Genomic DNA, 15,737 nt, shown 5'->3' with positions numbered 1-15,737 from the left:
TCTTCCTTTCACAGGATAATTACAGAAAATGTTTCTAGTTTGCAAAATACTTGCTTTCCTTCACAGAATAATTAAAGAAAATGTTTCTAGTTTGCAAAATATTTGCTTTCTTTCACAGGATAATTAAGAATATGTTTCTAGTTTGCAAAATACTTGCTTTCTTTCACAGGATAAAGAATATGTTTCTAGTGTGCAAAATATTAGTTTTCTTTCACAGGATAATTAAAGAATATGTTTCTAATTCACTAAGGTTCTTGATGGGAACACAGAAGCTGCTGAGCTCCTGGCTACCGTTGTTCATTCAGATATTTCGCTTCAACTCGAAAAAGATCTCGAACCGAAAATACCCGAATTGCCAATAAAGAATTTAGGTATTTGGATAGACCCCATAGGTAAGTTCTTTGCTATTGGTTTCATTTATTTTAAAAAGATATTTCTCATTACCACTACAAATGTAGCATTTAATCTCTCAAGATACTGAACTTAAGATTAATAAGGGATATCTCTTGTTGATAGACATTTCTTTATCAAAGAAAAAGTAGCATAGTCTCTGTACCATGGCCTTCCGATGTCTTAAGTTAAAGTTCTCTTGCTTGAGGGTACACTCGGGCATGCTGTTCCATCTTATTTCTCTTCCTCTATTTTTTCAAAGTTTTTATAGTTATATGAAAGTTCTAATTTGATATTGGTACTGTTCAAATATTTTATTTTGATTGTTTATTACTTCTTGTGTAGTTTGTTTATTTCCATATTTTCTTTCCTCACTGGGCTATTTTTCCATTTTGGAGTCCTTGGACTTATAGCATCGTGCTTTTCCAACTAGGGTTAATAGCTTAGCTTGCAATAATAATAATAATAATAATAAATCTGTTTTTAGTATTTTATTTTTCAATATTAAACTTAGCCGGTGATCATATAAGCTGTCAGCTCTGCTGCCCGACAGAAAAACCTAAGGACAAAATACGCCAGCGATCGCTATACAGGTGGGGGTGTACATCAACAGCGCCATCTGTCGAGCAGGTACTCAAGTACTCCATGTAAACACAGAACCAATTTTCTCTCTGTCGTGCCACCGGCAAGACCTACTAAATACGCTGTTGCTTACTGGATTGATTTTCACAGATTTTGGTGAAGTACTCATTTCTAGTTATTAGCTTTCGCTTTGCAGAGGTTATCTTCAATACTTCCTTGCATTCTTTGATTGAATTTTGGATTATTTGTTGACGACTTGGATAGATTTTGAATTTCCCCTTTGACTAATTCAAGATGGCTGACCCTTCTCAAGTCCCTAAATACAGGAAGTGTAGTGCTAGGGACTGTTCAAGGCGTCTTCCGAAGGCCTCTATCGATCTGCACACCATTTGTTCCAATTGTCGGGGTAAATCCTGTCAATGGGAAGATCGGTGTGAGGAATGCGTTGGGCTTTCGGAATTCGATTTTCTCGAATTCCTTAAATATTCACGTAGGCTAGAGAGAGATAGAGTCAGGAGGAGTTCATCTTGCTCAGTTGATTTTTCCTCTCCCCATGCCCCACAACCTATTCCTTCCCCTGTAGTGGTTGCTCCTGATCCCCCTTCTAGCACTCAACAACCTTCGATGGCAGATATGATGCGTGCCATCCAGGCTCTGGGTGAGAGAGACGAGTCATTGGCGAGTGACCGTAACCAACTCATGGCAGACGTCAGGGAGTTGAAGGGTAAGAGTGCAGTGGGTAGTGACCTAGTGAGTGGAAGTGTTGTGAAAAGTGTTAGTGTTGCGCTTGAGGGTGCGTCTGTTCGTGCCTGTCGTCCTCCCAGTCCGGGACCTCTTGCAAGCTCCCAAGCCCAGGGGAGAAGCAATGTCGTACGACCAAAGGGTTCGACAGGCTTTAATCAGCGGACAGACGTTCCCTCCGTGGTTTCCGACGTATCTTGCCAAGATCGCCCCACCCACAAGAAGACGAGAGAGCCCATTTATTCCTCGTCTGCGGAAGATGTTTCTCGGAAGAAACAATGGACCAAGGTCTCACGACCTCTCAAACGCAAGGTCCCTTCCGCGCAAGTCCAACGGCCCAGTTGTAGCCACTGGGTCAGTTCGGACTCGCTGCAGTCTTCGGATGACTGCACACCTCCTAAGAGAGGCAAAGCGGTACCGCAACAGGCAGTAACACCGTCTGTTGCCGCACCTGCTACTGTAGACCCTAAGTGGGCTTTGCTGCAGACCATGCAGACACAGTTGTCATCGTTAATGCAGGACTTTCGTGCAGAGAAGGTTGACGCTGCACCCGTTAGCCTACAACCAACCACGGTTGTGCGTCCAGTTGACGCTGAGGCTACCTTCTCCCGCACTCCAGCTGTGAGAGTCCCACCACCCATGCGCACTGTACCCTGCCAGCCGCATGTTGACGTTCGCCGACGCACGGAACCCTCCGTTGACGTTCGCGAGTTACAACAACAACAACCTAAGTTGTTTTGTTTTGACGCGGTGCGTCAACCTCCGCAACCCACTGTGGTTACCCCTACTCGCCCACAGCAGACTAGACAGTCGGGAGTAGACGCTTTGCGCCCCCGCGCAGCTATGGTTGTTGCCTGCTCTCAGACTGACCAACAGTTCCATGACGTTGCGTCCAGTGCAGTCACGCATGCACCCGTGCTGCCGGACTCAGCTGACCAGCCAATGCCTACTCCTTTGCCGCTTCCTCTTCAGCATTCAGACGATGGACTCTCTGATGATGACGACGCTGCACACCTTGACGACCCGCACACGGACATCGACGAACCCAAGACCACGCCTCCCTCCCTGGACTTTAGAAAAGTACTTGCACTGTTCAAGGACTTGTATCCAGCTCAGTTTGTTTCTGCGGCCCCACGCTCACCTCCATCTGAGTTCGCTTTAGGCACGCAGTCATCCGCGCCTGCCTTTACGAAGCTCGTCCTCGCCTGCTCGTCCAAGAGAGCTTTAAGGGTGTTGGGAGATTGGATGCAGTCCAAAAAGCACCTGGGGAAGACAGCATTCTTGTTTCCCCCTGCGAAACTCGCTTCCAGATCGAGCGTCTGGTATGCCACAGGAGAAGTTCTCGGCTTGGGAGTTCCTGCCTCTGCCCAGGGCGACTTCTCAAGTCTAGTAGACTCTCCCCGCAGGCTGGCCATGAGACGCTCCAAGATTTGTTGGACTCCTTCAGATTTAGATCATCTGATGAAAGGAGTGTTCAGAGCATTCGAAGTGTTTAACTTTTTGGACTGGTGTTTGGGAGCGTTGAGCAGGAAGACCTCCCCTTCTGACAAGGAAACTTCCATGCTCATTATGTCCTGCATGGACAAGGCCATACGGGACGGTTCCAGTGAGCTTGCGGCTTCGTTCGTTTCCGGGGTCCTCAAGAAACGAGAAAACCTTTGCTCCTTCTTGTCAGCTGGAGTAACACAATGTCAGAGGTCGGAGCTTATGTTTGCTCCTCTCTCGAAGTGCCTTTTCCCAGAGGAGTTGATCAAGGAGATTGCTGCCTCCTTGATTCAAAAAGACATGCATGACCTAGTTGCGTCATCTGCACGCAAAGCCACCCCTTTGCCTTCCGTGTCTAGACCCAGGATGGATACTCCAGCGTCAAGATTTATTCCGCCCTTTCGTGGCAGAGCCTCCAGCAGAGGAAGTGCTCGTGCCGAAGGGAAACGTGGGAGCAAGAAGAAAGGTACCAAGTCCTTTAGAGGCAGAGTCTGACTGCCACCTTCTTCAGACAGCAGTGGGAGCCAGACTCAAGAACTACTGGCAGTCCTGGGAGAACAGGGGCGCAGATGCACAATCTGTGAAGTTGCTCAGAGAGGGGTACAAGATCCCATTCTTGCGCAAGCCCCCTCTAGCAACGACTCCCATCGACCTCTCTCCCAGGTACAGAGAGGAGGACAAGCGACTAGCTTTGAAGCAAGAGGTGTCTCTCTTATTAGAAAAGGGAGCGGTAGTCAAAGTCCGGGACCATCAATCCCCGGGCTTCTACAACCGTCTCTTCTTAGTGGTAAAGAAGACAGGAGGGTGGAGACCGGTGCTAGACGTCAGTGCTCTGAATGTCTTTGTCACCAAGCAGACGTTCGCCATGGAGACGACAAAGTCTGTTCTAGCAGTGGTCAGGAAGGAAGACTGGATGGTCTCTTTAGACCTCAAGGACGCTTACTTTCACGTCCCCATCCACCCAGATTCCCAACCTTTTCTAAGGTTCGTTTACGGGAAGGTTGTCTACCAATTTCAAGCCCTGTGCTTTGGCCTAAGCACGGCGCCTCTTGTCTTTACGAAACTGATGAGGAATATTGCCAAATTCCTGCATTTAGCAGACATCAGAGCCTCCCTCTATTTGGACGACTGGCTTTTAAGAGCTTCATCCAGTCGTCGCTGTCTGGAGAATCTAAAGTGGACTCTAGATCTGACCAAGGAATTGGGACTCCTAGTCAACTTGGAAAAGTCACAGCTGGTCCCATCCCAAACTATTCTGTATTTAGGGATGGAGATTCACAGTCAAGCTTTTCGGGCTTTTCCGTCGGCCCCCAGAATAAGTCAAGCCCAAGGATGCATCCAGAACATGCTAATGAAGGACCGATGTTCAGTCAGACAGTGGATGAGTCTGATAGGGACGCTTTCATCACTGGACCAGTTCATTGCGTTAGGGAGACTGCACCTCCGTCCCCTTCAATTTCACCTGGCTGTTCACTGGAGAAAGGACAAGACGCTAGAAGCGGTCTCGATCCCTATTTCCGAGAAGATGAAGTCATCACTGACCTGGTGGAAGGACAACATCAACCTCAGAGAGGGTCTGCCACTGACTGTTCAGACCCCCAACCACGTTCTCTTCTCGGACGCATCGGACACGGGCTGGGGTGCGACATTAGACGGTCGGGAATGCTCGGGCACCTGGAACTCGGAGCAAAGAGCGTTACATATCAACTGCAAGGAGCTACTGGCAGTTCATCTGGCCTTGAAAAGCTTCAAGTCCCTCCTTCTAGGCAAGGTGGTGGAGGTGAACTCCGACAACACCACGGCCTTGGCGTACATCTCCAAGCAAGGAGGGACCCACTCTATGACGTTGTACGAGATCGCAAGGGACCTCCTCACCTGGTCAAGAGATCTAAACCTGTCTCTAGTAACGAGGTTCATTCAAGGCAACATGAATGTCATGGCGGACCGCCTCAGTCGGAAGGGTCAAATCATCCCAACAGAATGGACCCTTCACAAGAATGTATGCAAGAGACTTTGGGCCACATGGGGCCAACCTACCATAGATCTCTTTGCAACCTCAATGACCAAGAGACTCCCAAATTATTGCTCGCCAATCCCGGACCCAGCAGCAGTTCATATAGATGCCTTTCTACTGGATTGGTCCCATCTAGACCTTTATGCATTCCCCCCGTTCAAGATTGTCAACAAAATACTGCAGAAGTTCGCCTCTCACGAAGGGACAAGGTTGACGTTGGTTGCTCCCCTCTGGCCCGCGAGAGAATGGTTCACCGAGGTACTGCAATGGCTAGTGGACGTTCCCAGAACTCTTCCGCTAAGAGTGGACCTTCTACGTCAGCCACACGTAAAGAAGGTACACCCAAGCCTCCACGCTCTTCGTCTGACTGCCTTCAGACTATCGAAAGACTCTCGAGAGCTAGAGGCTTTTCGAAGGAGGCAGCCAGGGCGATTGCTAGAGCAAGGAGGACATCCACTCTTAGAGTCTACCAGTCGAAGTGGGAAGTCTTCCGAAGCTGGTGCAAGTCGGTATCAGTATCCTCAACCAGTACCTCTGTAACTCAAATAGCCGACTTCCTTTTATATGAGGAAGGTAAGATCTCTTTCAGCTCCCACGATCAAGGGTTACAGAAGCATGTTGGCAGCAGTCTTCCGTCACAGAGGCTTAGATCTTTCCAACAACAAAGATCTACAGGACCTCCTTAAGTCTTTTGAGACCTCGAAGGAGCGTCGTTTGGCCACACCAGGTTGGAATTTAGACGTGGTACTAAGATTCCTTATGTCAGAAAGATTCGAGCCGCTACAATCAGCCTCCTTTAAAGATCTCACTTTAAAGACTCTTTTCCTCGTCTGCTTAGCTACAGCTAAAAGAGTCAGTGAGATACACGCCTTCAGCAGGAACATCGGATTTTCATCTGAGACGGCTACATGTTCTTTGCAGCTTGGTTTTCTAGCCAAAAACGAACTACCTTCTCGTCCTTGGCCGAAATCGTTCGATATTCCAAGCCTTTCTAATTTGGTTGGAAATGAACTAGAAAGAGCCTTGTGCCCTGTTAGAGCTCTTAAGTTCTATTTAAAACGAACTAAACCTTTACGAGGACAGTCAGAAGCTTTATGGTGTGCTATTAAGAAACCTTCTTTACCTATGTCGAAGAATGCAGTTTCCTATTATATTAGACTGTTAATACGAGAAGCTCATTCCCATCTGAATGAGGAAGACCATGCTTTGCAGAAGGTAAGGACACATGAAGTTAGAGCTGTCGCAACTTCAGTGGCCTTCAAACAAAACAGATCTCTGCAGAGTATAATGGACGCAACCTATTGGAGAAGCAAGTCAGTGTTCGCGTCTTTTTATCTTAAAGATGTCCAGTCTCTTTACGAGAACTGCTACACCCTGGGACCATTCGTAGCAGCGAGTGCAGTAGTGGGTGAGGGCTCAACCACTACATTCCCCTAATTCCATAACCTTTTTAATCTTTCTCTTGAAATGTTTTTTATTGTTGTTTTTGGGTTGTCCGGAAGGCTAAGAAGCCTTTCGCATCCTGGTTGATTTGGCGGGTGGTCAAATTCTTTTCTTGAGAAGCGCCTAGATTAGAGGTTTTGATGAGGTCCTTTAGTATGGGTTGCAACCCTTGATACTTCAGCTCCTAGGAGTCGCACAGCATCCTATGAGGATCGCGAGGCTCAGTAAGGAAGACGTACTTAAAAAGGCAGAGTAATTGTTCAAGTCGACTTCCTTACCAGGTACTTATTTATTTTATGTTTGTTATTTTGAATAACTGCTAAAATGAAATACAAAATACTTAGCTCTTAATAATGTAAACATGTAATGCTGGTCTCTACCCACCCCCCTGGGTGTGAATCAGCTTATATGATCACCGGCTAAGTTTAATATTGAAAAATGTTATCTTTATTAATAAAATAAATTTTTGAATATACTTACCCGGTGATCATATATTAAAGGACCCTCCCTTCCTCCCCAATAGAGACCCAGTGGACCGAGGAGAAAATTGGTTCTGTGTTTACATGGAGTACTTGAGTACCTGCTCGACAGATGGCGCTGTTGATGTACACCCCCACCTGTATAGCGATCGCTGGCGTATTTTGTCCTTAGGTTTTTCTGTCGGGCAGCAGAGCTGACAGCTTATATGATCACCGGGTAAGTATATTCAAAAATTTATTTTATTAATAAAAATAACATGTTTCAAAGCAGGCCTACATCCCAGTTCTGCAATCAGTAAAATTTCTAATTACAAATATGTAAAAGAATGAAATTCTGCTTTGTAAAAGTATTCTTTTGTTAAATGCTTTTTATAAACTGTGAACTGGTTTGTGTCTATTGTGTGGACCACTGAAGATATGCAAAAGAATTGTAGCCCTTTTTCAGATATCTGGACACATGGAATTTCCTTGTAACTGCATACAGTACCTACATGAAATTTCCTCGTAGCAGCATACAGTACCTACATGAAATTTCCTTGTAGCTGCATACAGTACCTACATGAAATTTCCTCGTAGCTGTATACAGTACCTACACGAAATTTCCTTGTAGCTGCATACAGTACATTCATGAAATTTCCTTGTAGCTGCATACAGTAACTACATGAAATTTCCACGTAGCTGCATACAGTACCTACATGAAATTTCCTTGTAGCTGCATACAGTACCTACACGAAATTTCCTTGTAGCCGCATACAGTACCTACATGAAATTTCCTTGTAGCTGCATACAGTACCTACATGAAATTTCCTTGTAGCTGCATACAGTACCAACATGAAATTTCCTTGTAGCTGCATACAGTACCTACTTGAAATTTCCTTGTAGCTGCATACAATACCTACATGAAATTTCCACGTAGCTGCATACAATACCTACACGAAATTTCCTCGTAGCTGCACACAGTACCTACATGAGAAATTTCCTCGTAGCTGCATACAGTACCTACATGAAATTTACTTTTAGCTGCATATTACATACGATACACTTTCGATTTACAGATTCAACCGGTGAATATGTGAATGGCAAACCCGGCGTTTGCCAGGGACGCGTATACAAGAATGGCCTTCCGTGTGTTACAGTTCTCATCGGTTTATATGATCGAGTTACTGGTTTGCCAGTTGGAGGAGTTGTTAACCAGCCCTTTGGTTTGTATGATGAGGAGAGCCAAAGGTAATATAAACCCAAAATATCTACAGTACTATAATAATAGAGATAAACTATGTATACGTTTTGATTATGATGAGTTAACCCTTTAACCCCCAGGCTATTTGGAAATTCCCAACCCTTAACCCCCAGGGGTTATTTTTTTTCAAGCACATCTTGCAGTATATTTTTTTTAAATTGCTCTAACAGCCTTAATTTTCATCATAGAGAGGTCAGGTTGGTCTCATTCTCTTGGAAAATGCCTGAATTTTCTCAAAAAATTACCAAAAATATGCAAAAATAAATTTAAATAGCAGTTTTTTGCAAGGGCGTACCGGTATGTCCATGGGGGTAAAGGGATGAGTTTTGTGAAACGTACCAGTACGTCCTTAGGGGGTAAAAGGGTTGAGGTGAATTTAAACTATATAAAACATGGCATACTGGGACTTTTGTCTGGGGCTATTTACATATAGCATAATTTAAACTTATTTAAAGAACTTTCTATATACCCTTGTGGGATTTGTAATGTAAATGCCAGCTGTATTGAATGTTCCAAGTCATTCATTGATAACTTTGTCTATTGTTTAAAATTCATTTGCGCTATCTTCAGTTCCCGTTAATCTTTAAATTTAACACAATTGCCTTTTCAGTACATCAATGTACATCATATTAATGTACAATATATTATAACTTGAACATGATCGCTGATAAGTTACACAGTATGCAATTGGCAATGACTGTGTGGGGAAAATATCTTATGAATAATACTTTTTGAATTTCTAAGTAAATGAAACATCTATCCACTATTTTTTCCAGACAAATTTTTTTCATAAATCATAAGTGGAAAATTACTGCTAAACTGATTACTTGAAGTCTACCATGTCTTGGAATTGATATATAATAAATAAAAATGGACCGATAACATAAAAATAGTATGAAAGAGGAAGAGCAAAGGGAATTAAAGTAAAATTATAAAGGAAATAAACAGCATAAACTCAAGTTGCTGTGGCCTGATTGGTAACGTCTCTGCCTGGTGTTTGCCAGTCGGGGGTTCGAGTCCCGTTCAGAGTCATTAGTGTCTGCAACCTTACCATCCTTGTGAGCTAAGGTTGGGGGGTTTGGGGGAGCCTATAGGTCTATCTGCTGAGTCATCAGCAGCCATTGCTTAGCCCTTCCTGGTCCTAGCTTGGGTGGAGAGGAGGCTTGGGCGTGATCATATAATATATGGTCAGTCTCTAGGGCATTGTCCTGATTGCTAGGGCAATGTCACTGTCCCTTGCCTCTGCCATTCATGAGAGACCTTTAAACCTATAAACTGAGAGCAAGATGAATTTTGAGTAGGTAGGTTTCAAATTTTGCATATTACCCCACCTAAAAAGTGACTACCTATTTTCTTAACCCTTTTACCCCCAAAAGGACGTACTGGTACGTTTCACAAAACTCATCCCTTTACCCCCATGGATGTACCGGTACGTCCTTGCAAAAAAATGCTGTAAAAATTTTTTGTTTTCATATTTTTTATATTTTTTTGAGAAAATTCAGGCATTTTCTAGGAGAATGAGACCAACCTGACCTCTCTATGACAAAAATTAAGGCTGTTAGAGCAATTTAAAAAAAATATACTGCAAAATGTGCTGGGAAAAAAATAACCCCCTGGGGGTTAAGGGTTGGAAATTTCCAAATAGCCTGAGGGTAAAAATGTTAAGAAGCATTATCTTTTTCCTGAATGTGCATACACTGTCTTTAAATTAGGGAATAATGCTGGCAGTGGTTTGCCTAGTGTAAAATCATATTTACTGACTCTATCTCATGTTACTAGATGGCGTGGAAAAGCTTACTGGGGTGTAACCCACGGAGGAGTGAGTGTCCACAACATTCAAGCTTCGAGCCCCGGGTCAGAAACGGAGAATAAATTGGTGGTGATTTCATCAAGTGAAAGTGTCCGGTTCCAAGAGTTACTAAGGAAGAAGTTTGACGTTGTCCATGCAACGGGGGCGGGCTATAAGCTGTTAACTGTGGCGCTTGGTCAGGCTGTGGCTTACATTTGTTCGAAGGTAAAGGAAATTGGTTCTTTGAAATAGCAATTAGAAACTTGCTAATTTTACACAATACAGTAAAGTTAAAATGATTTATTCTTAATGGACTTAAGAAATAAATTGAAATAGACTTAGTCTGCTTTGTCATTACATTAGTAAGAATGTTTTTCAGTTATAAATAAAGCTTATCAGTATTTATATAAATGACATACAGTACTGTATATTTGCTCAAAACATTATAAGCATATGCACCTAGAATCATGTTAAATAACTTATTTAATACTATTTCAAATGAATTTCTGCACATACTTTAAACTTAATCATGTCTACTCGCCCTTTAAATCTTTGTTAAAAACATGTTTACTATTATTAGAACTCAACGTTCCGTTGGGATACTGCAGCCCCTCACGGTATACTATCAGCAGAAGGAGGTGGAGTCGTCAAGTACAAAGAAATCTTGAAGAGCCCTTCATTAAAGGTAAGAAGCAGGTGTAAACACCTTGACCCTAAATGTGCATCATCTGCAAAAATTAAAAATTATCGCTTTTGCTGAGAGCATTTTCAGATTTCTTGGAAGTGCCATAACTTGTTTCTCCTTCAATTTTAAACTTTTATATATCAGCATGATAAATGAATAAGTAAAAGTTAATGAGTTATTAGTTGGCCAAGGCACTAACCATCCATTGTGAAACCAACGCTAGAGAAAATAGGATGCTTCTAGGAGTAGCCACACATTACGATGTGGGACCCAAGCCACTAACCATCCATTGTGAAACCAACACTAGAGAAAATAGGATACTTCTAAGAGTAGCCAGACAGTAAGATGAGGGACCCAAGCCACTAACCATCCATTGTGAAAGCAACACTAGAGAAAATAGGATACTTCTAAGAGTAGCCAGACAGTCAGATGTGGGACCCAAGGCACTAACCATACATTGTGAAAGCAACACTAGAGAAAATAGGATACTTCTAAGAGTAGCCAGACAGTAAGATGAGGGACCCAAGCCACTAACCATCCATTGTGAAACCAACACTAGAGAAAATAGGATACTTCTAAGAGTAGCCACACAGTAAGATGTGGGACCCAAGCCACTAACCATCCATTGTGAAAGCAACACTAGAGAAAATAGGATACTTCTAAGAGTAGCCAGACAGTCAGATGTGGGACCCAAGCCACTAACCATCCATTGTGAAACCAACACTAGAGAAAATAGGATACTTCTAAGAGTAGCCAGACAGTCAGATGTGGGACCCAAGCCACTAACCATCCATTGTGAAACCAACACTAGAGAAAATAGGATACTTGTAAGAGTAGCCAGACAGTCAGATGTGGGACCCAAGCCACTAACCATCCATTGTGAAACCAACACTAGAGAAAATAGGATACTTCTAAGAGTAGCCAGACAGTCAGATGTGGGACCCAAGCCACTAACCATCCATTGTGAAACCAACACTAGAGAAAATAGGATACTTGTAAGAGTAGCCAGACAGTCAGATGAGGGACCCAAGCCACTAACCATCCATTGTGAAACCAACACTAGAGAAAATAGGATACTTCTAAGAGTAGCCACACAGTAAGATGAGGGACCCAAGCCACTAACCATCCATTGTGAAACCAACACTAGAGAAAATAGGATACTTCTAAGAGTAGCCACACAGTAAGATGAGGGACCCAAGCCACTAACCATCCATTGTGAAACCAACACTAGAGAAAATAGGATACTTGTAAGAGTAGCCAGACAGCAAGATGTGGGACCCAAGCCACTAACCATCCATTGTGAAACCAATACTAGAGAAAATAGGATACTTCTAAGAGTAGCCACACAGTAAGATGAGGGACCCAAGCCACTAACCATCCATTGTGAAACCAACACTAGAGAAAATAGGATACTTCTAAGAGTAGCCACACAGTAAGATGTGGGACCTTTTGTTATATTATTAGCTAAGCTACAACCCTAGGTGATGAAGAAGGATACTATAAGCTTAAAGGATCCAACAGGGAAAATAGTCCTGTATGGAAAGTTAAGGAAACATAGAATAGTGTGCCTGAGTGTACCCTCAAGCATGAGAAGTCTATCCCAAGACTGGAAGACCGTAGTGCAGAGACTGTGGCACTACCCAAAACTAGAGAGCAATGGTTTGATTTTGGAGTGTCCTACTCCTAAAGAACTGCTTACCATAGGCATAAAGTCTCCTACCCTTTCTAAGTGGAAAGTAGCATTAAAATTCAAGACACAAAGAAATTCTCAACTTAGAGGCATAGAGAGCAATGGTTTGATTTTGGAGTGTCCTACTCCTAAAGAATTGCTTACTATAGGTAAAAAGTCTACTACCCTTTCCAAGTGGAAAGTAGCATTAAAATTCAAGACACCAAGAAATTCTCAACTTAGAGGCAGCATTTAATTGTTAAACATTTTCTCTTTAGGTGAGAAATTATGCATCAAATTGACTCCTGCATTTGTGTGATTTCTTCTGTAAACCATTTTTAAACAAATGCTTTGCATAAATAACTTTTTAAAATAAAATTTCATTACAAATAGGAGATATTTTCAGGTGCTGAAGGTATGCAGGCAATGTTGACGTCCTAATGTTTTAGTTTAAGATGATTAACACAAAAAATAATGAATAATAAAAACTAACGAATCTTACGTTTCAGGAATTTTCAGCGGAGGAACTAAAAGCCCTGCAAGTGAATTATCATAAGCCAAATGACGAATCTCCCATATGGTCGAATGAAGGGGGATTCATTGCTTATCGCAATCCTAGCATAATACCCGTCATTCTTGATTGCCTTAAAGAGACCTAGAATATGATTGTTGTAGTAGAACTTAAACAGAATTCTATAAACTGTAACGATAGCTATTACAATCAGATAAAATATAAATCACTGTGCCATAACATTTTAAAGGTTTTATATGTATTTGAAGGTTATACTTAATTTTCCTTTGGAAATAATGAATAATCTCTTAACTAATATAAATTTTATAAAAAAAAACTCCAATTATAATCTCTTGTTTTAGGAAAAATAGATTGTAGCAATACACTAACACTAAATGTATTTTACTAATTTGTGATTGCACATTGCAAAAATCTATATATATCCACACACACACACACACACACACACATATATATATATAAATATATATATATATATATATATATATATATATATATATATATATATATATATATATATATATAAACACGTATATATATATATATATATATAAACGCTGTCGAAGGATCACTATAGAGTCTGTTACTATGGTAGGAATAATAAATAACCTTTTTTATTTTACATTACATTAGGACACTGTTTTAATATGTACTCTCTATAACTGCTGTTTGTTGGGTACATGACGGCTTGAATATCTCGCCAGTACACTTTTGAAATAGGTACATAAACAACATTAGTTCAAATATCTTGGATATCATAATGAAGTTCAATACTGTTATCTTTTATCAAGTACATTTGAATAGTACTAAGAGCATAAAACATTTAAACAGAAAACTGTAAATTTGTATCAAACTTCGGAGTAATTTCTTTAGCTGGTATTACAAGAAACCACTGTTGCTCGGAAAAACAATGTTGGACATTAAGTCACATTTCAATTTTGTTTTCGATTCCAAGTGCTGCATTCTAATATTGCTCAAGTCCCTATACCTCAGGTCAAATTCTCAGTAAATAAAGCTTCGATCTGACTGGTTCTCATAGCCAAATTGATGTATACATTAATCTCACCAGTGCATTGTGACCAAAATATATGAATGCTGGAAGTTTGGTTACTACAAATATCTATACAATATTCTATCCGGCACACTGTATAGTTTCTATTAAATTTATGCATATATGTTGACGTATGCACTAACAATATTCGGTTTGGCACACTCTAGTTTCTATTAAATTCATGCATATATGTTGACGTATGCACTAACAATATTCGGTTTGGCACACTCTAGTTTCTATTAAATTCATGCATATATGTTGACGTATGCACTAACAATATTAGGTTTGGCACACTCAGGCTGGGAGGAACATAGAGAGGAGACGTCCCCTTTTTTGTTTCATTTGTTTGATGTCGGCTACCCCAAAAACTGGGGGAAGTGCCTTGGTATATTTATGTTCACTTTAGTTTCTATTAAATTTATGCATGTGTGTTTATGTACAGTATATGCTTTTTTATTCAAAGCATGGAAGTTATTTCGAAACGGAAGTGTTATGTTTATAATGAATGTCATTGAATGTCATGGTACCGACAACAGCAAAATTAAGAGTACATATCTGAAACTTCTAGGGAGTAGCTCATGGCCAGTATAGCTGAATAAAAACAATTAATTTTAGGTGCCTAATATATTGTACTTGTAGAATATATGGCTAATAAATGCTACACTTTTTACAATTATTACATTACAAAAAGTACCTTTAACAACATTCCATAATATTAACCTTTTAATAACTACTTTCTGATTATTTAGCATGGCAGAACCTAACATTGCAGTCACCACATCTACCATTTAATGTGCTATTTGATATTATCAGAGGGATTTGCACATACACAATAACATCAAATGCATGCCTCATATACTTAACTAAACAGCATCCAAATCTTTAAAAAGATTTGCTACCCTACGATAGCTTAATGATAAAATGCTTTGCAAATTTGCTATAAAGTCTGTTACAATACTGTGTTCCATGTACTGCATATGGTATAAGACCTATGTAAATTGTATACAGTATTTATTTACATATACTATTTTTGAAATGGAATGTATATTTGTTAATTGCAAACAAGGAAAAATTATCCAATGTTGGAAGGTAAACTTTTACATAATTATTTCATAGGAAAATGTTGGGACGAAAATATTTCTCTATGGAGTAGTGAATAGGAAAAATGAGCTTTAACTGAAAACTTTATCGATACAAAATTTACTCTACTCAACTTGGTGATAAATGGCCGTTAGAGAAAGGCCATCACCGTGGTTTTCAACCGATTCTCCTGCTTATGCTGTGTCTCCACTGATCATTGGCTTGCCTTCTTTCTCCAACCCTGTTCCACCTCCTTATGCCCCTCTGTTTCTGTCTTTTTTCTCTCTGTATCCATATAAATTGGTATATTTCTTAAGCTGTATCCAAAATTATTCTCGAGTTTTACTCCACACCACCAAGGTGTGTTTTTTGTATGAAGGTTCCCCCAATCCTAAACTTGTCATATGAGTGGGGACCAGTGAAGGCCATTGCTTAATGGCACACACACACATCATATATACAGTGTGTGTGTGTACGCGCATAAGGGGGAGGGGTTAAAGAGCAGCCCGGTGATCTGTAGAGACACGACATCAGCTCTTTGTCACTGCATTGACTAT

General features: G+C 41.2%; 1 protein-coding gene across 1 annotated transcript; it reads left to right on the top strand.

Moving 5' to 3' along the window:
* Positions 1 to 241: 241 nt before the first annotated feature.
* LOC137635444 (inositol polyphosphate 1-phosphatase-like) lies at positions 242 to 13,505 on the top strand (the record flags this gene model as incomplete). Its single annotated transcript, XM_068367913.1, has 5 exons — positions 242 to 392; positions 8,190 to 8,361; positions 10,154 to 10,388; positions 10,744 to 10,848; positions 13,027 to 13,505. Coding segments are annotated over 5 exons (813 nt in total), but the record flags the coding sequence as incomplete, so codon positions are not given.
* Positions 13,506 to 15,737: the final 2,232 nt, after the last annotated feature.

Source organism: Palaemon carinicauda, unplaced genomic scaffold, assembly GCF_036898095.1.
Source record: "Palaemon carinicauda isolate YSFRI2023 unplaced genomic scaffold, ASM3689809v2 scaffold1250, whole genome shotgun sequence".
NCBI classification, from domain to species: Eukaryota; Metazoa; Arthropoda; class Malacostraca; order Decapoda; family Palaemonidae; genus Palaemon; species Palaemon carinicauda.
The sequence above is the reverse complement of the archived record's forward strand: the minus strand, read 5'-3'. Positions and strand labels throughout refer to the sequence as shown.